Source organism: Pipistrellus hanaki, assembly GCF_964339955.1.
Source record: "Pipistrellus hanaki genome assembly, chromosome: 7".
NCBI classification, from domain to species: domain Eukaryota; kingdom Metazoa; phylum Chordata; class Mammalia; order Chiroptera; family Vespertilionidae; genus Pipistrellus; species Pipistrellus hanaki.
This window is the reverse complement of record NC_140509.1, coordinates 37,983,890-38,008,310: the sequence shown is the minus strand read 5'-3', so window position 1 is coordinate 38,008,310 and position 24,421 is coordinate 37,983,890. Positions and strand designations below refer to the sequence as shown.

The 24,421-nt window shown below is 38.1% G+C and overlaps 1 protein-coding gene across 2 annotated transcripts in view; it reads left to right on the top strand.

Annotated features, from left to right (window-relative positions):
* UBE3D (ubiquitin protein ligase E3D) overlaps positions 1-24,421 on the top strand; it is a 133,901-nt gene that overhangs the window by 13,119 nt on the left and 96,361 nt on the right. For both annotated transcript variants that reach the window (XM_084890635.1, XM_084890634.1), the window contains exons 4-5: positions 10,498-10,729; positions 20,040-20,109. In XM_084890635.1, the coding sequence (XP_084746761.1) occupies positions 10,498-10,729; positions 20,040-20,109 (302 nt within the window). The remainder of the gene's footprint in view (positions 1-10,497; positions 10,730-20,039; positions 20,110-24,421) is intronic.

Below are 24,421 nucleotides of genomic sequence, written 5' to 3'. Positions count from 1 at the left end.
AGTGCCTGTCTGAAATCCAGTTCCTATTTCCCTGCTTATTAAAACAGCATATTGAGAACACAAATTAACCTTTTCTTGATGATCAGGTTAACCTTATAACCTGTTCTCGGGGTGTGCTGTGATTACCCCGCTGGGATGGGAAGGGCTCTTTGCTGTACCTCTGCATTCCCAAGTTGTCTCATTGAATCATTTCCCATCTGCTCCCTTCCTCCTGTCAGCCTTCTTGTTTCCTGGGCAAAAACCCTTCCTCCTGAATTTTCAGCTTCTGATCATTCACACACGGGAAAGACAAATGAAAACCTTATACTTGTCAACGATATTTTAAAAAAGAATTTAGAGTTCTTTGTTTGGTGCATTTCCTCTGAGACAAGTGCCTGAGACTTACATGCACATGGGTCCTTCTCCATACCTGCAGCCTGCTCCTCTTCCAGGGCTCCTTGTCTGAGGGCATGCAAACTTCTGCTGCATCCTCACGGTAGATTCCTGGTGGTCCTCATTCCTCCACCCCAGTGCCACCACCCCCTCGAAGCTACTGTCTTCTCACCTAATAGCACTCGTTGCCAGCTTCCTATCTGCTTCGCCTTCCCCCAGGTTCACCCTCTTCTGAACATTTATACACTATTGAGTGGTTCCCAAATGCAGCTGGCTCCCCGGTTCACACCCTTCCACATCTTCCAAGATAAATCCCGTAAGACGTTAGCATGCCGTGCCAGGTCCTTTAGGAGTTTGCTTCTATTTACCTTTCCACCCTCAACTTCCTTTCTTTGTCACCAAAACAACACACTATTATTTACACACATTCTGGGCACAGCTTCAGTGATCAGCCCGTGTACCCCGACTCTCCATGCTTTTCTTCACCCTAGCTGGCTTAGCGAGAGCTGCTGTCTCCTGTGGAGTGTACCCCGTACCCCATCTCCCTCAGGTTCGCTCTGAATTCAGCTGACAGGTCATCTCCTGCTGGGAGCCTTCCCTGCTCACCACCCATAGTCTACTATAATCTCCCTCTAAGATGCATTTGCCTGTCTTCATGATTAAACTGTAAGCTCCAGAGGTGATGATAGTCTTATTGACCTCTGTATTCCTTATCCCTACTCATATTTAGAGTGAGTGTACTCTAGGTGGCAGGTCGTACAGACTCAGAAACCAGACAGTCTGGGCTCACATCCTCCATTTCCTGGATGTGACCCTGGGCTAGTTACTTACTCACTCCATGCCTTAATATCTTTATTACAAACTCATAGATAATAATAGGAGCTACCTCATAGGGTTGTCTGGAGGAGCCAATGAATTTAATTGTTTGTAACCAAGTTTGGGATATGTTAAGCAGTCTGTGGTAGCTGCTGCTGTAATTATTCCTACCATCATCATCACCAAGATCTCCAGCATCGGGCATCATGCCTGGTGAATAGGGCACTCTCAATAAATTCTTGCTGGGTTGAATTAAATAAACATTATGGTGTTTATTTTGGCCTTCTGCCATCCTCTCTTGCTTGCTTTATGATTCTTGGCAGTGACACAGGTAGATGAGATAGCAGAAAGTTACCTTGGTGGGAATGGGAGGCTGTGAAGGGAGCATCCTCTGAGTGATTATCTTGGGTGAGAAATGAGGTGATTCTCAATCTGTAGAGAAGAGAATGTTCTTGGTCAAATTAGCGGAGGCTGAAGTTGCTGCAGAGTGTGCACTTCGTGATAGGCTCACCTTAGCCTGAAAGGGTCAGAGGATCCCCGTTTATATTGTAGGTTAACCGAGAAAGTTTTCCTTGTCTCAGTCTACTTCAGGCTTTGGTTTAATTCCCATGTAAAGTTTCCTAAACATGCATGCCTGTACAACGAGTGACCTCTTAGTTACAGCAGGAACAAGTGTAATTTAGTGTAACAGTATTTCCTGGTGCTGCTTACAGTAAAGGTTATATTCATTCATTATTGGCTGATATTTCATTGGAAAAGGGTGATGGATATGAGAAACCTTTATCTGTGGTCCCCATTTTCTTATTCAGGAACTGTACCTTCTGTTTTGTATCAGTCCTTTTTCTACAATTGTGGGATTGGGAACTAGAACGGTTTGGAGAGGTTAACGCTGAAAGACTATATTTACTCTCCCTAATCCTGACCACTAGGAGGCCCTGGAATGTGGAAGTGAGAGTGGAAGAGTGGGACCAGGGTTTGAACTCCAGCTTCACCACTTAGTAGCTGGGGAACCTGTCCATATCTCCTCAGCTTCTTTTTTTAACTAATGTTATAGGTTTGAAGTGTACCATTCTGTTACACATCACCTGCATATTGCATTGTACGCTCACCACCCATAGTCTATTCTTCCTCTGTCACCATATATTTGACCCCTTTTACCGTCTTTATCCTCTAGTCCCCTTCATACCGCTGTCTGTTTCTGTGAGTTTGTTCATTTGAGTTTTCTGTTTTATATCCACATATGAGTGGTTTATATGTGGTTCTTGTTCTTTTCTGTCGGACTCTTTAAATTGATACTCTCAAGATCCATCCATGTTGTTGCAAATGGCAGTATTTTATCCTTTCTTATGTCTGAGTAGTATTCCATTGTACGTATGGGCCACATCTCCTTTATGAAATTGTCTATCCAAGCACACTTAAGTTGTTTCTATGTCTTGGCTACCACAACTATGCTGTAATGAACAGAGGGGTACATCTATCTTTATGAATATATGTTTTTAAAATTTAGGGTTAGATACCCAGAAGTCAACTTTTTCTTAAGTAGACATAATGAGGCCTATTTTCCAAATTTGTGAAGAGAGTTAAAGGCTGTCACACATAGACTATTAATGCTCAACAAGCTCTTTTTTATTGGTTCTATAGACTCCTTCCACTCACTTCTCCATAATTGGTCTTATCAGCAAACTAGTAAATTTCCTTGTTTAGTTTTTTAAACCTTTTTAGTTTACCGCACTTTTTAGGTGTGCCGGGGAAATGATCCACCTTTCTCCCTTTTTATTTGACTTAGTCCTTGCCTCATGTTAGCTTACGTTTTACTCTTAGGCAGTTTGCCCCATGGCTTTGTTTTATGGAAAACCTGATTCCTCCAGTGTCTGCACAAGGATTTCATGTTGACTGTGTGCATTAAGCCCAGTGGTCTTCTCATACTGCCTCCCTCCCCATCTTCTATTCTTGTTATGCAGAAAATAAAACCAAAGGTATTTCAAAAGAGACTTGTGCTATAATCAAAATTAACTAATTGTAGACATCTTTACCAAGAAAGCACCTTGGGATATGTTGGTTTATCTGCACAGGGAGCCCCTCTAATAGGAGCAGTGAAGCAGACCTAAGGTCTGCTGTCCTGGCTCACCTTATCATCTGGGAACAAGTCAGTTTAATTCTCTGGCCTCAGTTTCCTCATCTGTGATTAGTGAACCTCATAAAGTTGTACCTGGGTTCTGTGATTTGTGTAATTTGGATACTGCAAGACTAATGCTGTTCCTTCTTTTTTGTTTCTTGTCAAGCAAATTATAGAAGTAAGGTGCAGAGGACTGTTTAACCTATTAAGACTCATTAATGGCTTTAATACTTATTAGTACCAGGGCACTGGAAATCTGCTAAGTATACCGTGTTTCCCCGAAAATAAGACATCCTCTGAAACTAAGACCTAGCGCATAGAAAGATAAGACATCCCCTGAAAATAAGACCTAGCGAATCTTTGGGAGCAAAAATTAATATAAGACACTGTCTTATTTTCGGGAAAACAGCGTACTAGTAGTCTTTTTTTCTTAATTTAGGAGTACATGCTCTTAGCTATTTGTTTTGGTATTTGAAAATAAATCCTGCCTCGCTTCTTTACAAGAAAATGTCCAATTTGCATTTTTACTAGTTCAGCAGAGTTTTACTATAAAAATTGTTTGAACATATACAGTTTTTTATTATGTTCTTGTTGAGACTCACGGGCCTTAATATAAAGCAGTAATAATAACAAAATTTACTTCTTTGTGAATAGTCTCAGAAACAGCTAAATGGTCATTGCATTTGGGATTTATGTTTTTGAGAAATAAATTCACATCAGACTTGAATTACATCAGTTGGCCAGACTTTCAAACATATGTCTTTTGATTTTCAATTTATGTGAGAGCTCTCCTGAGAGGCCCTCCCCATTCCACCTGCACCAGCAGAGCTAGGTGTCAGCCCAGCAGTTCATGAGGACATTGAAACTCTAGAAGGAAACATGGACTTTAAAGAATGGACTTTATTGAAACACGAGAGGCCTGATGCACAAAATTCGTGCAAGAGTAGACCTCCCTTCCCCCGGCTGCCAGCACCTGGGGCCTGGGCTTCCCTCCAGCAGCCTGGCTTTGTCCAGAAGGTCATCCAGAAGGACGTCCAATCTAATTATGGTGTTACCGTTGTTATTTTCACTGATTAATGGTTGATTCTAAAGTTAAAGGACATTTTATTGTCTGGTCTACATGTATAAGTTTTAAATAATCATTAATCAGTTTTGATTAAAAGTATCTATTAATTTATTTTTTTCCAAAAGCTTATGCTTAAGATACATTAAAAATAATTAGCTCTGTGAAATATACCATTGGTATTTTAATAGGGATTGTATTGAATCTATAGACTGCGTTAGGTACTATGGACATATTAATGATGTTGATTTTATCAATCTATGAACACAGTATGTTCTTACACTTGTTTATATCTTCCTCTCTTTTTTCAGCATCCTGTAGTTTTCAGAGTACAGGTCTTTTACCTCCTTGGTTAAGTTTTTTCCTAAGTTTCTTAATTTTTTGTTACAATGGTAAATGGGATTGTTTTTTTAGTTTCTCTTTCTTCTCCAAAGTTGACATACAGAAGGCTAAGAGAATGAAAAAATGCTCACAGTCACTAATCAGAGATGCAAATCAAAAGGGCAATGAGATATCACCTCACACCTGTCAGAATGGCTGTCATCAACACATGATAAGTTCTGGCAAGGATGTGGAGAAAAAGGAACCCTCTTGCACTACCGGTGGGAATGCAGACTGGTGCAGTCACTATGGAAAACAGTATGGAGTTCCCTCAAAAAATTAAAAATGCAACCGCCATTTGACCCAGTGATCCCACTTTTAGGAATATATCCTAAGAAACCCGAAATACCAATCAGAAAGAATATATGCACCCCTCTATTCATAGAAGCACAGTTTATAATAGCTAAGATCTGGAAATAATCTAAGTACCCATCAGCAGATGAGTGGATAAAAGAACTGTGGTACATTAACACCATGGAATACTATATACCTGGAAAAAAAGAAGGATCTCTTACCCTTTGAGACAGCATGGAGGGACCTGAAGATTATTGTGCTAAGTGAAATAAGCTACTCAGATAAAGATAAGTATCACATGATCTCACTCATATGTGGAATCTAATGAACAAAATAAACTGATAAGTAAAATAGATCTAGAGATAGAAGCATGGAACAGACAGTGGACTCTCAAAGAGAAGGTGGGGGTGGAGGGTGGGGAGAGATTAACAATAGTCCATGCATATGCATAGCCCATGAACACAGATGATAGTGTAGTGAAGACCTGGGAGGGGTGGGTGTGGAGTGGAAGGGGTCAATGGGAATAAAAAGGGGGCACCTATAATACTTTCAACAATAAAGATGCATTTTAAAAAATGAGGAAATTTTTTAAATTTATTAGAAACGTTTCTCTACATCTTATAAATCTTAAACTGAGAGAAAATTTAAGAGATCATTTCACTTTTTCTGAGCTTCTGCCCACTTTTACCTTAAAACGACTTCAAGAAAAACGTTATCTATTTTGTTGTGAAAGTTCTGGGAAGTAGATCAGATTAGCGTTTAGGTTTTCAGTACATCTTTTGTTCTGAACACATCTTGTGTTCTTAAAAGTTTTGTTCTTTCAAAACATCAGAAATACCTTCCCCCCTCTGAGGAATGCAGATTCTTGTCTCTGAGTTGTAGGAAGCATTAGTTGGAAAAGCTGTATGTAGTGGCCACCAGCGGTCTTCTAAGTTTAACTGTGCACTCAGACTCAACACCACCTCAGGCCGCATTTCTTGCTGCCAGGGCAGCATCAGGAGTTCCTCTGAGCAGGAGTCGTGCAGCAGTTCAAACAAGTGACAGCTCATATCCCTGTATGGGAACTGTACACTGCCCGTGTGCATGGTTCTAGCTACAAAGGTCAAGGTCCATATTGTGGTTGCCCACAAAGGACTGCACTCGGGGAAGTCCATCATGTGGCATGCTCAGCAGATTTTTACAGCTCATTCATATTTCCTGCCAGTCCAAAAGCAAGATTCCAGTCAGGGATCATTTTTTTGCCATAAGCAGTGTTGCCTAGCAATGTAATTGATGCCTACATCTACTTGGTTTCCAGAGGAACAGAACTAGGTGGTTAAACCAAAGGTCAGATTCTTAACTCTTTCATCTCAGTATGCAACAGACCCACCCAGGGAATTCACATATTAAAGTTATCAAAATATGCTTACTTGCTCCTTGAACAAATATTTAAGAGCTTACACTATGAGTCAGGCACTGTGCCCGACACAGGGAATGTGGTGGTGACTTAAACAGATGTGCCATCTTCATATTGTTTCCTCCACCCAGTGATGCCCTTCATTTCTTCCATTGCCTAGAGAACTCCTGTTTATCCTTGAGATGTCAGCTCAGATGTTCCTTCTTCTCTGAACTCCATGTATACTCTACCCATCTAGCACTTTGTACATATTGCCCTGAGCTTATGGATTGGTTTTGTGAATCCATAAATGAATCCAATACATCAATTATGTGTGCATGTGGGAATGTATGTTTGAAGGGGCTATAAAGCTTTCATCAAATGTTCAAAGGAGTTTGAGCTGTCCCCTCCACCCTATAAGAATTTATAACAACTACTCTGTTATGCGCATTTATCATATGATGATTTTATTATTTGTTTATAGGTCTGTATCTCCTACTAGAACATAAGTACCTTGAGAGAAGAGACTGTATGTATTAATATTTTTGTCAGCAGAATGCCTGGTTCATAGTAAACTTTTAGAAAATGTATGTTGAAAGAGTCACTTCTTAATATTTGTAACAGGCTCAGCAGCTTGAATAATGCTAGTGGGGCATCATTTTCTAATTTGAAAGGGAACATTTTTCCTTATATTGAACTAAAATTAGTCTTTCTTGTTCTCAGCTCTGTCCTCTGGAGTTCTAAATTAAATGTCTTCCATATTGTAATTGTCCTTTTATGAGACTCGTGGTTGCCTGGGGAATCAAAGAAAAAGGAAATGATTAAAAAATGATACATTTGCATCTTAAATATTTTAATTTAAAACATGCAAATGTACATTAATTTACTAGTATTCTATTATGGAACCAATATCTTTCTGTTGAATATGACTCCACTATAGTATAGCTTTTTTCTCTTAAGCCATCAAAAATTCATCATCTACAATTTCCAGGTTTCTTTAAAGTGAAATGAAAAATTGGACACTATTGAAACATTCTGATACCAGAATTTTTCTAGATTTTTTTTTTTCTTTTTCTCCCTCTTCCCAGTGTTCTATAGTTATATATCCCACATCCCACCAGTGATTTTCACTACAACTAGCTTTCATCTAGTCTGAAATCTTTAGTTTTTAGAGGAATAGCAACAACACATATTTCTTTGGATTACACACTATTTAAATTATGTAACTAGTATAGCATGTATAAGTGGCATAAATAGGTCTGTGATCAAACAAAATTGACTCTTATTAAGTACATAATTCAACAGATGGGAGCAAATTGTGTAAGTAGTCAGCATGCTTTAAGCTTCACAGTGCTCATAGACATTAGGAAGAACTTGAGCATGTTTCTCTTCTCAGTTTCTCTCAGGATGAATTATTTTGAAATTTTCTTGTTATCCTGCTCTCATTTCTTCTCCCCTTAGATGACTGATCTTCCTAACTTAGAGTAGAATGGAAGTAAACCATCTTTGGCTTATTTCCTATCTGTTGTTGTCCAGCAAATAAATAAAGCCATTAAAACACACACACACACACACACACACACACAACTTGGTAGCTAATATAAGGGACTACTTAATTATAAGGATGTTCTAAGAATAAAAAATAATGGCAGAGTGGTGCTTAATTTCTCTCCCCTTGAGTGTGGCCTGGACTTCATGACTCACTTCCAAGTGATATAGGAAGAGTATGCAAAGGGAGAAATAGTGACTTTATTTGTGGAGACACCTAGCAGATACCATCTTAACCAAGCAATCAAGATTAGCATCACCAGGGATAAGTCATGTTGATAAAGTGTACCCTCTGATATGATGTAATGAGAAGTGCACTTTACCTCTCATATGCTTCCCCAGAACCCATAGCACCAGTCTAATCTTGAGAAAATATCAGACAAACTCAATTGAGGGAGAGTCTACAAAATACCTGATTGGTACCTTTTAAAAATCTCAAGGTCCTGAAAAATAAGGAAGACTGAGAAATTGTCACAGATCAGAGGAGACGAGGGCACCATGATGACTAAATAAATGCAGTGTTTTATCATGAATTGGATCCTGGGACAGAAAGAGTTCATAATTGGAAAAACTAGGGAAATCCAGATAAAGTTGGCACTTTTGACAAATCTCCCATGGTTATGTAAGATGTTAGCATTAGGGTGAGCTGACTGAAATGTATATGAGAACTATCTGTACTGGTTTTGTACCTTTTCTATAAATCTAAAATTACTCCAGAACATTTATTAAAAATAGTGGGTGAAATAATTTTTAAAAAGGCTTGAGTGATTTGAAATTTAAGACATGTGAATTAAATTAAAATGCAATAACACACAAAATATTTGTCACTGATGTTAGACAAAGGACTAATATTTTTGTTTTGTTTTTAAATATATATTTTATTGATTTTTTACAGAGAGAAAGGGAGAGGGATAGAGAGTTAGAAACAAGGATGAGAGAGAAACATCCATCAGTTGCCTCCTGCATACTCCCTACTGGGGATATGCCCGCAACCAAGGTACATGCTTTGACCGGAATCGAACCCGGGTCCCTTCAGACCCCAGGCAGACGCTCTATCCATTGAGCCAAACCGGTTTTGGCATCAGTTGGTTGGAGTGTCATCCCGTACTCCAAAATGTGGCAGGTTTAATTCCCAATCAGGGAACATACCTAGGCTGAGGGTTTGATCCCAAGTCACATGTACAGGAGACAACCAGTCAATGTTTCTTACATCATTACTTCTCTCATGCTCTCATTCTTGTTCTCTCTGTGTCTCTCTCCTTTCCTCTCTCCTTTTCTCTCTCCTTTTCTCTCTCTCATCCCTCCTCCTTCCTTTCCTCTCTCTCTAAAAATAAAATTTAAAAAAATTTAAAAGCAGTATTGGAAACATTTTCACCCATTACATGAAAAAAAATTATAGTATTCAACTTTGAAGAAGGTAAGTGGAAGAATTATAGATTGGAATAGCTTTTCTGAAAAGCAGTTGGCCAATATACACTGAGTGACCAGATTATTATAATCTCTGAATGCATAATAATCTGGCCACTCCGTGTGTGTGTGTGTGTGTGTGTGTGTGTGTGTGTGTTAGAGGCCTGGTGCATGAATTCGTGCATGGGTGGGGTCTGGCCAGCCTGGCTAGGGGGAGGGGACATGGATGCTTAGCCAGTCTGTCTGCTGGTCAAACTGCTGGTTGAGAGGATAATTTGTATATTAGCCTTTTATTATATAGGATATGCACTGTGTGGCCAGATTATTATACGTTCAGAGATCATAATAATCTGGCCACTCAGTGTAGGTATAGGGTTTAAAAATATGCACACCAGCCATTGGTGGCCAGCTGGCTCAGTTGGTGGAAGTGTCATTTTGTACACCAAAAGGCTGCAGGTTCAATTTATGGTCAGGGCACATACCCAGGCTGTGGGTTTTATCCCTGGTCAGGGTGCTTGCGGAAGGCTACCAATTGTGTTTCTCATATCAATATTTATCTCGTTCTTTCTCTCTAGAAATTAAATGAATTGTTGTCAATAATTATTTTATATTTGTACTTTTAATCTCACACAAAATTATTTTCCCATAAGAATGTTCACCACAAAATTGTTAATAATGAGAAGCTCAAAACCTAAATATCTATCAATGAGGGGATTATCTAAAAGTTTTGGCATTTCTATGGAATAGAATGCAGTCATTAAGAATCATGATTATAACTAAATAAAACTATGAAAACAACATGCAGTTTGTACATATTCTCTGGTCTCAGACTTATATGCATGTTCACAGCTTTGTCTCTGGAAAGGATGGCAAGGAACTATGCCATCTTCTACAAAGCAGTTACTTATCCTTGGGTGATAAAGGAATATTTTTGTTTACTTTAAAGCTCTCTGTCTTTTCAAAATTGTAGTGAGTTGTATATACTTTTGTAATGTAGAGGGAGAAGTAAACACTGCAGACAGTGTGAGTAATGAGGGTATTTTTCATCTTTCATGCTGACTTAATTAAGAAACTGTCACATTTCTATTTTGTTCTGTAAAAAAATAGTTTTCCGCTTTCCACCAGGAAGCTCCTCAGGGTGCTCCCATTGCCGACGGAGAACTGGGGAGCTCTCGTTGGAGAATGGTGCTGCCATCCGGACCCCTTTGCTAATAAGCCACTTCATCCGCGAGAGAATGACTGCTTTATTGGAGACTCTTTCTTCTTGGTGAACTTAAGAAGTGATATGTGGAAGCCAAGTCCTCAAGTAGCTCCAGAGGAGACACGCTGTCATTCTTCTGAGAACCATTTTAAATCGGTAAAATACCTTTTCTGAATACTTGATGCTAGTTTAGAAATTGGCTAAGAAACTGGTTCTTCCATCTTTTCTTCAGAGTATGTCACACAGACTGTTCTAAAGAACAAAACAGCCCACAGGGGCTGAAGGACAAAGGGGAGAGAATTTCTTCATGTCTACAATTGGGAATGTATTATTGAACCCACCCAAGTGCCCTACTTATTTTCTTGTTTTGAGGACGATATTCTATAATCCATGTACATTTTATCCTCATCAGTCTGATTTAAATTAAAATTGTTCTCTTGCTCAAGGATAGCTACTACAGTTAGGTTCCTAGTCTAGACTTCTGCTCATGTCATAAAAGCAGACGCCAGAGCCCAAGCCTGGAAATGAAGCTGGTGCTGCGGGCTCTACTGTGGTTGACAACACGAGGTCAGGTGGCTCTTGCTCTCCATGTTGCTTTAGGGAGAAGGCAATTTCCTCTCACTGCAGAGAACAAGTGGTTTCCCTTATTTTAAAAGAAAATCAATGACATTGACCTGGTCCTGTGAGAAATCATTCTCCTGATGGCAAGTCAATACAGATGTGATTGAAAAAATAAAGAACATCCTAGAGAATTTTTATTTTAACATCTGCTTTTTGGTAGGGACAAAAGCAATGCATGCTAAGTTTCATTTAGAGCTCCTTTAGTTTTTGGAATGAGAACTGGGCCACTTCAGGAAATTTGCAGCAGTTGGGCAGCTCATGGGTTGCAAGTTAGTTTATAGAACTATTTTCTATTTTGAGGAGGATTAAGGAAGTTCCTCAGATAACAAGTTATGTTGTTATAGTTATTTACATGTCTCAATCTCTCACCGTAAACACAAATTCCTTTACCTAAAAATGGTTCATTTTAAGTTATAGTATGTTATCTTTCTATAATTTAAAAAGATAAATAAATGGCAAGAAGTTAATATAAACCTGTTATAATTATATTTAATATGGTTTTATTAAAATTATATTTTATACTAAATTTATATACTAATACTATACTGTTTTATTTGTTTTATCTTTCATTTTTATGATTAAGCTATAACTTTTTAAATATATATATATATATTTTATTGATTTTTTACAGAGAGGAAGAGAGAGGGATAGAGAGCCAGAAACATCGATGAGAGAGAATCATCGATTAGCTGCCTCTTGCACACCCTCCACTGGGTTTGTGCCCGCAACCAAGGTACATGCCCTTGACCGGAATCGAACCTGAGACCTTTTAGTCCGCAGGCTGACGCTCTATCCACTGAGCCAAACCGGTTTCAGCTAAGCTATAAATTTTTAAAAGATCTTTGGAGGGCATGAGTGGAAGAGGAGTGAAGATTAAGAGAAATCATGAATTACACTTTCTTAGATAAATTCTACACTATTGACATATATTCTTTTCATTTATGTCTTCATCAGTTATAGGATGCCACTTACAATTTCTCTTAATTGTGAACAGCTATACTATTTGTTAAAGGAAGACCCTCCATATTCAAACACTATGGTTTTTAGTTTCAAGGAGGCTGGGAAGTTACTATCATAACAAGCTACTGTTGGCAAGATTGTTTTCAAGGTAGCCGGGATGGAAGTTTCACTTTAATTGCATATTGCAGCAGTCCAAAGAGTATGCCCGTGACCAAAATATTATAGTAACATAAATTTAGAGGGACTGCTTAAACTCTCAAGGCTCCTGTGGGGAAGATGGCGACCGAACAGTCGGACTTGTTCTGACTCTGGTCCCAGAACAAATAAAAGTAGCGTCTGAGTCGCTCAGGGAATGTTTATTGGCAGCTGAGGGGCAGCGGAGTTCTCAAGGAAGATAGGGAGCCGTCCGCTGGACAGGATTTCCTGGCCGGGTGGCCAGCACTCCAGCGGCCGCGGTGGCGGCGGTGGCGGCAGCAGCATTGAGCTGCTGGCTGCGGCTCGGAGGGAAAGGAGTAGCTTCTCTGAGGCCTGGAAATCCCACAGCAGAGAAGTCCATCGAGCAGCTGAGAAGCCCGAATCGGCGCAAACACGTGGATTCAAGGGAGGTCTTCGGTCACCCACGGAAAGGTCAGAGTTTGCGGGGATAGCCTGAGGGTTCCTGGTCCCCTGGCGCAGGCAGCCATAGCCGGAGCTCTGGTGAGGCCCCGCCTCCAATGTAGGGGGGAGCGCCCGCTGAGCTGAGCCCAAAGAAGGCTGCAGCGACACCTAGTGCTGGGTTTGACATAAGCTTCCCCAGAAGCGGGAATTCTTTTTTAAAAAACGCCAGGGGACACGGGACAGTGTTAAGAATCGCGGCTGTCCCGCCAAGGGCGGAACATCTGGACACCTTGGCGCCTGATCCCCTTCACCCCCTAGCTTTGGAATACTAGGGAAGGACTGCCTAGTTGGGCATATCCGGGGAAATTGCAGGGGGAAATTGCCTTCCTGGAAACAAGGGATCGGAGCCAGAAGAGATAGTCTGGGAGCCAGCTGGCACCCTGCCAGCTAGAGCCATAGAGAAAGAAGGCCAGAGCAACCAAAAAGACTGAGAGGTCAAACCGGAAACACTGACATCTAAGAGCTGAATTACAAACTGCCCTTTTTTTTTTTTTTTTTTTCTTTTTTCTTTTAATTAATCAAAAATAAATGGACACAAATAACTAAGATATAGCCTACTTAAAATTAAGGATTACCTTACAAAACTGAGGTGCAGTGGAATGCTGGGAACTGCAAGACTGTCTGGTCTGAGAATCAGAAGTGCCAAATACATTAACTGAGGAAGTGAATGACCACTACTGGACATTTTTATGATAATTTTACTATTCTTTATTTTATTTTCATTTTTTACATCTTTTATTTAATTTTCATTTTTCATATCTTTTACTTAAGAAACAATTTTTTTTCCTTACTTGATTTTACCTTTTCAATTACTACATTTTTCAATCTCTATCATCACTATTACTACTGCTATTTTGCAATTTTTGTTTCTTTTTTCTTTTTTTTTTTTTTCCTCTCTAGTACCATTTTATTTTTTCTTTATTTTACATTGGGAGTAACCTTCATTCTATTTTAATCTCTACTATAGCATCATTCAACCCTATCTCAACTCAACCTTTACACCATCACTCTCTTACTAAACTTTACCCTTTAGTCTACAGTTTATCCTATCCCTTTCCGGCTTTAGTTTTTCCTCTATTCTTTCTGTATACCCCCTGCTAAAGCTCTCACTATACTTATAGACCTAAGTTCCAACCCCTGATCCAAGTGTATAAATACCAATCTCTGCACTATATTAACTAGTTAAAACAAACAAACAAAAAAAAAACCTGTTCTCCCCTCTATCCTTTTTGCATTGTTTGTGTGAAGGTTGATTATTGTGAATTTTTATGCTTTTTAGTGAAATTGTTATGCTTATTCCTGTATTGTTATTATTGCTTTGTATTTTTTTTTTTAATCCTCTGTTTTTGTTTGTTTCTTTTACTTCTGTATATCATAGCCTTACTTAATAATAGTGGATATTGTAGTTTGTATTAATCTCCAAGTATTGTTACTGGCATTGGCTGGGTTCAGAGGTTGTTCTATGGCAATTTTCTCCACATATATATAGTTTGTTTCCCATTTCTCTTTTAGTTTGCTTCTTCTCTCTCTCTCTCCCTCTCCCTCTCTCTCTCTCTCTCTCTCTCTCTCTCTCTCTCTCTCTCTCTCTCTTCTTTTTTTCCCTGTTTTCCAACTTCATTTTGTCATTACTTTTTTTCTTCTTTTTCTATCTCTTTATCCCTCTTTTTTTATTTACTTAATTTTTTTTTATTTTAATTTTAATTTTTTTTAATTTCTCTTTATTTTATTTTTACCTTTCTTCCTTCTCTCCTATCCCCAAAGTTGCCTTTCTCTAGTGGTCACCTTTATTAGAGGTTATTAATATTGTAAATACATTCCTGTTAAGTGCCTCTTGTGTTGTATCTGGTAGTGTTGTGTTTTGTACCTTTAAATCAACGCAGGAGAAGGAACACCACATAACCAGACATCCTGAAAAGAGAGGCCATGGGGAGACAAAAACATAGTCCGCACGTGAAAGAAAAGCAGGCATCACCAGAAAAGGAAGTAAACGAGTCAGAGGCAAGCAGCCTACCAGAGCAAGAATTCAGAGTAATGATCATAGGATGGCTAAAAAGAATGGAAGAGAAATTTGACAATAGCCAAGAAGAAATGAGGAAGAACCATGAGGAACTGAAGAAGAGCCATGAGGAACTGAAGAAGAACCAAGAAGAAATGAAAAATGAAATCGCTACCATGAAGAACTCAATGGAAAGCATCAAGAGTAGACTAGATGAAGCAGAGGACCGCATCAGTGAGCTAGAAGATAAGATGGAAAAAAATACCCAAGTAGAGCAACTTCTAGAAAAAAAGATTAAAAAGCAGGAGGAGAGCCTACGGGAGCTTTGGGACAATACAAAACAAAATAATATTCGAATAATAGGGGTTCCAGAAGGAAAGGAAACTGAGGTAGACATGGAAAAAGTATTTCAAGAAATAATGACAGAAAACTTTCCTGAAATAGAGAAGAAAAAAACCACACAAATCCAAGATGCTCGCAGAGTCCCAAGCAAAATGAATCCCAGAAGACAGACTCCAAGGCACATTATAATTAAATTGGCAAACAACATCGACAAAGTAAGAATCTTAAAAGCAGCCAGAGAGAGACAGAAAGTTACATACAAAGGAACCCCCATCAGACTAGCAACTGATTTCTCAACATCAAGGCTCCTGTGGGAGCAAGGCTGCTCTGTGCTGTTGCAAACCTATTTCTCATACCACCCAGGCTAGCCATCCAGCAGGGTTTTGAAATGTCACATGTTGGCACAGCATCCTAATGGTATCTCTTGGGAACCTTTTTTTTTTTTTTTTTTTTTTTCTGGGGAGACAACATCAAGGGTCCTTAGAAATGGAAACAACACAAAGGAAAATAAAATCGCGGACAGGAAGCTAATCCATCTCTGAGCAGCGGTGCCATCTCTCAGATATATTGATTTAATTAGTCACAACAGTGACTTTGATGCTTGCTCTGTAGAGTTCCCACACTATTAGGCTGTTTCCTTGCACAACTTGCTTTAGTCTTTCCTTTAAGCATAGGTTAAAAACAATGTATTACAGAGCAGAGTTTCTCTTTAAATAAAATTAAAAGTATTATAATATTTTAATTAAAAAGATCGATTTTAAAAACAGCATTAACACACACATAAGGTCCATCATATTTCTTTCCTTCAGTATCCCCATAGAGTGTACAGTTTGTCATTTGTGCCTGTGTTAACATGGCAGTGATATATACCTTTTGTTTTCAAAAGATACCTGCTGAGATTGTCCTATTTTTTGCAGTTGTTTGTTATCTCTTGTGCTGTATTTTCATGTCTACGAGCATAGTAGTTTTGCATCTTTTAATAGCCTGGTAAGGATGGCACCCAACCATTTTGTAAGATTCATAAAATTATTCTCAAAAGTATGGTCACATATACAACTTCACCCTGTTTTTGTAAAGAACTAATGAAACTGAACTTTAATTATATTATGGACTAGAGGCCCAGTGTACGAAATTTTGTACACTGTGGGGGAAGGTTCCTCAGCCCGGCCTGTGCCCTCTCGCAGCCCAGGACCCTCCAGGGATGTCCGACTGCTCATCCTTCTTGCAGTCCGGGACCCCTCGCTCCTTACCGCCCACCTGCAGCAAAGCGGGAGAGGCTCCTGCCACTGCCGCAGCCCTCGCCAGCTGTGAGCCTGGCTTCTGGCTGAGTGGTGCTCCCCATGTAGGAGCACACTGACCACTAAGGGGCAGCTCCTGCATTGAACATCTGCCTCCTGGTGGTCTGTGTGCATCATAGTGACTGGTTGTTCCGCTGTTTGGTTGATTTGCATATAAGGGTTTTATTATATAGATGGCCAGTATGGCTACCCACTTTACCTTTCTCCCTTTCCTGGGTACTTATCAATTATTTATTGATTTGGGTAAATTTTTTTTTAAATCCATGAAGATGTCCTTTTTTTATTTTTTTAGAATAAGTGTTAGATTTTATAAACATTCACAAATGTAAACAGAACAGAATTTTAAACGTCAGTTTACTAATTGAGTTGATTCACAATGTATTCTTTACCTGTCCCTTTTATTATTGTGTATGTACTTGAAAGCAAATCCGAGCCATCATATCATTTGATCCTTATATGGGTTTTTCTTTTTTAGATAACCACAGTGTCATTTTCACATCTGACAAATTTAACAGTGATTACTTATGATACAGTATAGGCTGTATACAAATTTTCCCAATTGTATTAAAAGTATATTTCACTGTCAGTTTATTTGAATCAAAATCCACACATTTGGTTGTTTGAGGTTATTTGCTTTTTATTGATCATATTTTAAAATCCTGATTACTGTTTTAAAAAGATAGAATCTTATTGTAAAAATATACCAACAAAACCCACTTTTCCTGCTTGATTGAAAGGCAAAGCAAAATGTGCTATAAATAAATAAAATACATAACAGAGTACCTGATGAAAAAAAATTTCCATTTCCATTGGAAAAATCCCTTCTCAAGCATTGCTACTCCAACACCCTATATTAATTTTTAGTAAAATCCTTACTTTTAGGCAAGGCTTAGTTGGGATGCTCTCACTTAACTTGTACAAAGTAGGACCCTTTATAAACTATCTTTAATACCACTTTGAAGCCATACAGATAGATTTTACTGTAAGAAAGCATGAGACTGCCAAAATGTCACCCTTTGCGGTTGGACATACTGGTTTCTGAGCTGTCTTCCGGTAACCTTGCCTGAACCTGAACAAAGAGGCACCTGCCTTGGTTTCCCTGTCTGTGGCTTTGGACTTTTTTTGATCTCTCACTAAACTCAGAATTACATTTTTTACATTAAGATTTTATTACACACACATCTCAAAAGGGTCTTGAAGCAGAACTTACCTTATGTTTGAAGCACTGTGATATTTTAATTCAGGCTGTAACCGATTGAATTGATTCCAGGAATTGATTTGGAAAATATTTGACATAGTGATTACAAGCTTGAGCTTTAGCATCTAGGGGACCAAAATTCATATGTCAACACTATCAGGTACTAGCAGCACATCCTTGGAACTCAGTTTAAATGTGCTTTGTGTATAGTTTTTCAGGAAACATTTATGTCATGGTAAATATAATTCTACTTCCTTATACTAATCTGTTAAGACCTATTTCTTAGATTACTACATAAGTTATCCCACACCAGAAAGTCACTATTTCCTCACTTAGACCAGCATTCTTTTTGGGGATTTTCCAAGAGGGATTGCCTCAGGTGGCCAGAGTTGGAGAACCATCTTCTCCCTGCCCACTTTTATGTGACTTCTGCCATTTAGCAGTATATCTGGGTGAGACAAATACTGTGTGGCTTTAACACAGGTATTACTAGGGATGTGAAAAGGGCTTTCTTTTGTTGTTGTTGTTGTTGTTGTTTTTAAGATTCTTAATATACAGAGGCTGCCTAGTAAAGGGTGAAAAATCAGTCCCTTTGTGGGAGGGTATGGGTTTTCTGCCCATTTCTGGGATGATTTGTGCCAATAGTGTATATATGTAACATTCACCTTAGTAGTTACCATGTACCCAGGATAGTGCTTTTATAACACACTTCTCTAAATCCTAATAAATAACTGTTAATACTATTAAGTCCATTTCACAGATAAGGAAGCCAATATAGGATAATTAACTTGCCCAAGGTCACAAGTCTAGTAAATAACAGAGTTGGGATTTGAACTTAAGAAGTCTGGCCCCAGCCCAAACTGGCTTCGATTCCGGTCAAGGGCATATACCTTTGTTGAGGGCACATCCTCAGTAGGGGGTGTGCAAGAGGCAGCTGATCGATGATTCTCTCTCATTGATGTTTCTAACTCTCTATCCCTCTCTCTTCCTCTCTATAAAAAGTCAATAAAATATATTAAAAAAAAAAAAAAGATGCCGAAACTGGTTTGGCTCAATGGATAGAGCATCGGCTTGGGGACTGAAAGGTCCCGGGTTCGATTCTGGTCAAGGGCATGTACCTTGGTTGTGGGCATATCCCCAGTAGGGGTTGTGCAAGAGGCAGCTGATCGATGACTCTCTCTCATCGATGTTTTCTAACTCTCTCTCTCTCTCCTTTCCTCTCTGTATAAAATCAGTAAAATAAAATAAAAGAAGTCTGGCCCCAGACTCTGAGCTTTTAACCACTTTGCTATTGCTTATAACATTACTTCTACAACAAACCACAAATTAGGAAGATTTTTTTAAATTGAGGTATAATTGACATATTATGTATTACTTCCAGGTATATTGTATAAGGATTTGCTATTTGTACATATTGCAAAATGATCGTCACAATAAGTCTAGTTAACATCCATCACCATAGAGTTGCATTTCTTTTTTTATGTGTGATGAATACCTTTAAGATTCACTCTCTTAGCAACTTTCAAATATGAAATATAGTTTTATTAATTATAGTTGCCTTGCTGTACAATACATCCCAGGACTTTATTTTATTTATTTAAAATACATATATATTTTTACCTATTTATGTTTATTTTGTCCCCCTCCACCCATTTTTGCCTACCTCCCCCCACCCACCCAATTTCACCTCTGCTAACTAACATCTGTTTTCTGTGTCATAAAAAGCATTTTTTGTTGTTGTTGTTTGCTTAATGATTAGGTGAATGCTAATCATTAATCTGTATCCCAAATGATGAGTATGGATTTTTGAAGTTTAAGAATGTTTCAGGAATTTGTCCCAGAACACTAGCCATTTTTCTGTTCTAATGTGTATGCTAACTGGAAAAATAAAATTATATGAATGGGTTAGATATTTTTGGCTTCTGATGGGTGTTATGAATTATAGATGACTTTAACATAAGCTACACTGGAGTAGGAGAAAAATAATGAGTTCAAGTTCTGATTCTTTTTTTTTTTTTTCTAGACACATGAGTTGTGGCAAGTCACCTACCCTCTCTGCCTTTGTTGCCCACCATGTGCCAATTCTAAACGATTGGGATATTTGCAGGTGCTTTTAGCAATGTAAAGCGCTCCTTACTCAAATTGGCAACATTTAGATTATCAAGAAGAGGCTAGATTTGGAAAAATCATTCTGTTCATTATTCTGTCTTTAGACATGAAAAAATTATCTCTGTGTATGTGAATTATGCAACAAGCTAAATGTATTCCCAGTATTTAGGAGAGGGCAAAATAAAATGTAAAGTTCAATGTAGACCCTAGAGATTATGTTAAAATTATATGTTCCTTTTAAGAAAAGCAGAATGACATTTAAATGACATTTTTTCTGTTCTACAGAAACCAAAGGCAAATACCAAAGTAATTTGTAAGCGTTGCAAGGTAATGTTGGGAGAGGCCATGTCATCAGGTAAGAAAAAGTCAAAATGATTGCCTTTTTGTTAGAAAGCCAATAGAAGGAGGTTTTATAGGGAATATATATATATGTAAGATAGATGACTAATATATGTTATAGAATTTATACTTTTAAAAATAGAAATCAACTAACATCCAATAGGCTAAGAACTTTGTGTATTTTGGCATGGTAATTGAATTTTATAACTACATGGTAATTGAATTTTAGGCATGAAGAAGTAGGGTCATTTGTAATATTTCATATCCTCTTTGTAGATATAAAGCAATTATATTAACTTTGTAGTTGGGTCTGTCTTAAAGAAGATTGGAGATTTTTTTTTCTAAACATAATTCCTCAATCAGACGAGTTGGTTGCCAAAGGTGATGGAAAAGTTGCTTTTCTTGGCTGTCCTCTGCCTCAGGGATGTATTTTGGGGCTAGGGGTGGGAGAGAACCTGTTGAAATGGAAGAAAATACATTTTGAGTTTTGTACTTTGCTCCTTGTTTTCCCAATAATGTTAATTATATTTTACATAAAGTCTATGTTATACTGCTTTGAAATGTAATAATGAAAATCCCAGTAATTAAAATGCATACTATTTAAAGATATAATTTAAAAATATCTACAGCTACAACATGCTGCGTTAGCTTTGTGGGAGATGAATAATAGTTTTTAATATAATCGGAATCTTCTAAGTAGTTACTTCCTTGGAGTGAACAGAAAAGGAAGAATGAGCAGCAGTAGAGGATGCAGTCCTCCTCTTCACTGTTATTTTTGGAGAATGAAAGCAAGCCCCTGAAGCAGCAACTTAGAAAATTTAAGTTAGGTAAAGTGAATTGATTTTTTTAAATGCTTTTCACTCCTCCCTGAAGTCTAATCAAAATGTATGTTGAATAATTGAAAAGATATGCATCCGCACCGACAAAGAGAAGTAGGGGACACAGCAGTGACGTAAACGAGGGGTGTAGGCAAACTTTTTTCAAAGCTATAAAAGCTGAGAGACACCCTGGGGAACAAAGTTGGCAATGTGGGGAGAGCCACAGCCTATGTGTCTGCAGAAGGTTATTGGGTGAGAAATGAGCCAGCGTTCATGGTAGCACCCCACAACTGGTTACAATTTGCTGGCAAAGGGAACAGGGAAGGCAGTCTGAGACAAAGGGCTGGAAGCAAGATGATTAAATCAAAGTTTATATAGGGAGCTCCCATTTCTACTCCTCCCCTTGCAACTTGCTTATACTTTCTTTCTTTTTTTTTTCTTTTTTTTTGTAATATATTTTATTGATTTTTTACAGAGAGGAAGGGAGAGAGATAGAGAGCTAGAAACGTCGATGAGAGAGAAACATCAACCAGCTGCCTCTTGCACCCCCCCTACTGGGGATGTCCCCGCAACTAATGTACATGCCCTTGACCAGAATCGAACCTGGGACCTTTCAGTCCGCAGACCGACGCTCTACCATTGAGCCAAACCGGCTTCGGCGCAACTTGCTTATACTTTCAAGCGAGAAGATTGGAGAACCCTTTCTTGAAGTATTGGGAAGTGTACCAATCAGAGGAAAGATTTGGAGACACCCATTCCTCGGGATCTTTCAATAAAAATGAACTATCCTACAATCAGCTAGCCTTATACCTACAGCCAGAAGCTTTCCATTAGTATTTTATTGACTTACACTTAATTATAAATGGATTGCTGACAACAAATATTTGAGGAAACTTCCAACATGGAAGAGACCAAAGCAAATAAATAAGTGAGCATAGCAAAGGCACTTAGAAGAAACAAATTATGTATAAAATAGAAGAAAATCTTTTCTAAAACATAATAAATGTCCTCAGAGAATGAAATAATACTTCCTTCATAATTCAGAGAATATAGAATTAAAGGTGTAATGACTTTAAAAACTAGTCTTAGGACTGGACGATAAAATTAAGGCGCTAACTTAGAAGTCAGAAACTATTGACAGAGACTGAAATTGGGAGAGGAAGTATTTTTAAAAAAAATCATCACCTAAGTTTCTGGGGGATAGGGATATTATTTATCTCATTTATCATGTAACCCAGCACTTACTAGTAGGACATCTGGCACATGATGGGTATCTAGTAATATTTGTTGATGAATGAATGCACTGAGCTTTTTAGGACATCTAACATCTAGACAATGGGAATTCTAGAAAAAGAATAGAGACAGTAGAGTGTAGAGAATTATCAAAGAACAAAAAAATACATATATATATATATCTCACAAGGCTATTTTCCAGAGCAAGAGCGTAAGTTTGTCAATAGAAAGGGCTCACTAAGTGTCAAGTATAATTAATGGAGGAATAGCAGGGAAGCTACTCCAAGCCATGTCATTGAGTAATTTCTGAACACCAAGGATGAAGTTTCCAGAGAGAGAAAAATGGAGGTAGTTGGACAAAGGATTAGGAATTAGAACTTCACAGCAGTGTTGAAAGCTAAAAGACAATGAAGCAATGCCTTCATAATTTAGAAGAAAAATGATTTTTAACCCAGAATACTATACACAAACAAATCATGACTCAAGTATGAAGATAACAAATACAATTCTGGAAATAACATGATTTTAAAATATAGATCGCAATGGTATATTTTCCTTAGAAATTTAGTATAGGGTATTTATCACCAAAACTAGGGATTCAATCTCAAAAGAGAGGACATGGGATTTAGGAAACAGATTATCCAACACAGGAGAGCAAGATAAAAAAGTCTCAAGATGAGGGATGTGCAGCGGGCCTAGAGAATAACAGTCTGGAGTGAATCAGGAGAGAAGATTGCAGTAAAGATGTTTTCAGTTGTAAGGTGAAACTGATAAATGTTTTTATTTGTTTGACCACATGAAACAAATAATCTTGAGACAAATTACTTCATCACATGGGAAGAATTAGCTAAAGGTGCTTGGAAAATGAAACACATGAAAAATAAAGCAATTATACACTGCAGGAAGACAGAAGATTGAACAAGAAAGGAAACATTGTCATTGTATCATTATGATCACCATAGTGTAAACACTGAATATTGACTTAATAAAAATCTTTACGATGTAATGTATACGTATATTAGGGGGTCCATATATATTGAGGGTGTGTGAGGTGATGAAAGTAAATTAGAAGGACTCTACTTTCAAAAACAGTGCTATAAAGAAGAGTTCCATTCTGTAGAAGACAAATACAAGACTGTACAAGTTCAAAAAGTTGTTAAGAACAATCCTTGGAAGACCAGAATGAAGCAGTGATTTGAGGAATGATTTAGTTATGAGTAACTGCTATAGCTTTTTCTCAGGATAGCAAATTTGTACCCTTGCCTCTTGGGGGCATTGTCATGTTCCCTGCCTCAACTTGGGCAGGAAGTACTCAGCTTTATGTTTATAGGTGGTAATTGTGATTGAGGTGGAAACTGGAAATTAAAGAGGAAAAATTTGGGAGCATCAGGGACATAGAAGGGCTGAGACATTACCTTCTCCACACAACGCTGGCTGACTGCTCATCGATACATGTGTGCAATAGATGCAGAGTTCACTAAGAATGGAAAGCTTGGGGAGACCTGCACATTTGCTGTACCTTGGATTGCATTCTTCAATCCACACACAACTTGAGCAGCAGAAGGTGGGAGCCTTACTGGCTTGAGGTGTTTAAGCAGAACTTCTTCCCAAATTTGCTGACAGCTAAACTATGCAAGTACAGTAAATACTCTCTAGTGAACCGGCTAAACAAAATAAAACTGAGCAGAGTCATAAGAGGCTACACAGTGTGGAAAGACATATTTCACAGTTTGAAACCGGGCTATATCTATAAACCATCAACCCTGAAGAGAACAAAAGACGATCCAGAATTGCTACAATGAATTTCATATGATGTCTTACTTCCATCTAGAAATTGTAGGCAAAGAGATAGAACAGAGCAATTCATTTTCAAGGGGAAAAAACAGAATTCAGTAAACAGGTGCAGAGTAAGCACAAATATTAGATTAGCAGACAAAGATATTGAGCAGCTATTATAAATATGACAACAAATTTTAAAAAGCCTCCTGTGTGAACTAATGGCAAATCTCAACAAAATGGAAACTTAAAGAACCAGCTGATAATTGCAGGGCTGACAATTACAGTAACTGTAAATTCATTGAATTAGCTAAGCCACATATTTGAGATGACAAAAGAAAAAAAAAAATCACTGAAGTAGATTAATAGAAATTAACCCAGAAAATAAAGAAAAAAGTCTAAAGCACAATGAATAGAATCTCAGAGATTCGAGGTACAATCTTAAGTTTTTCAATAAATGTGTAATTGGAGTTTCAGAAGGTGAGAAGAAAAACAAAGGTC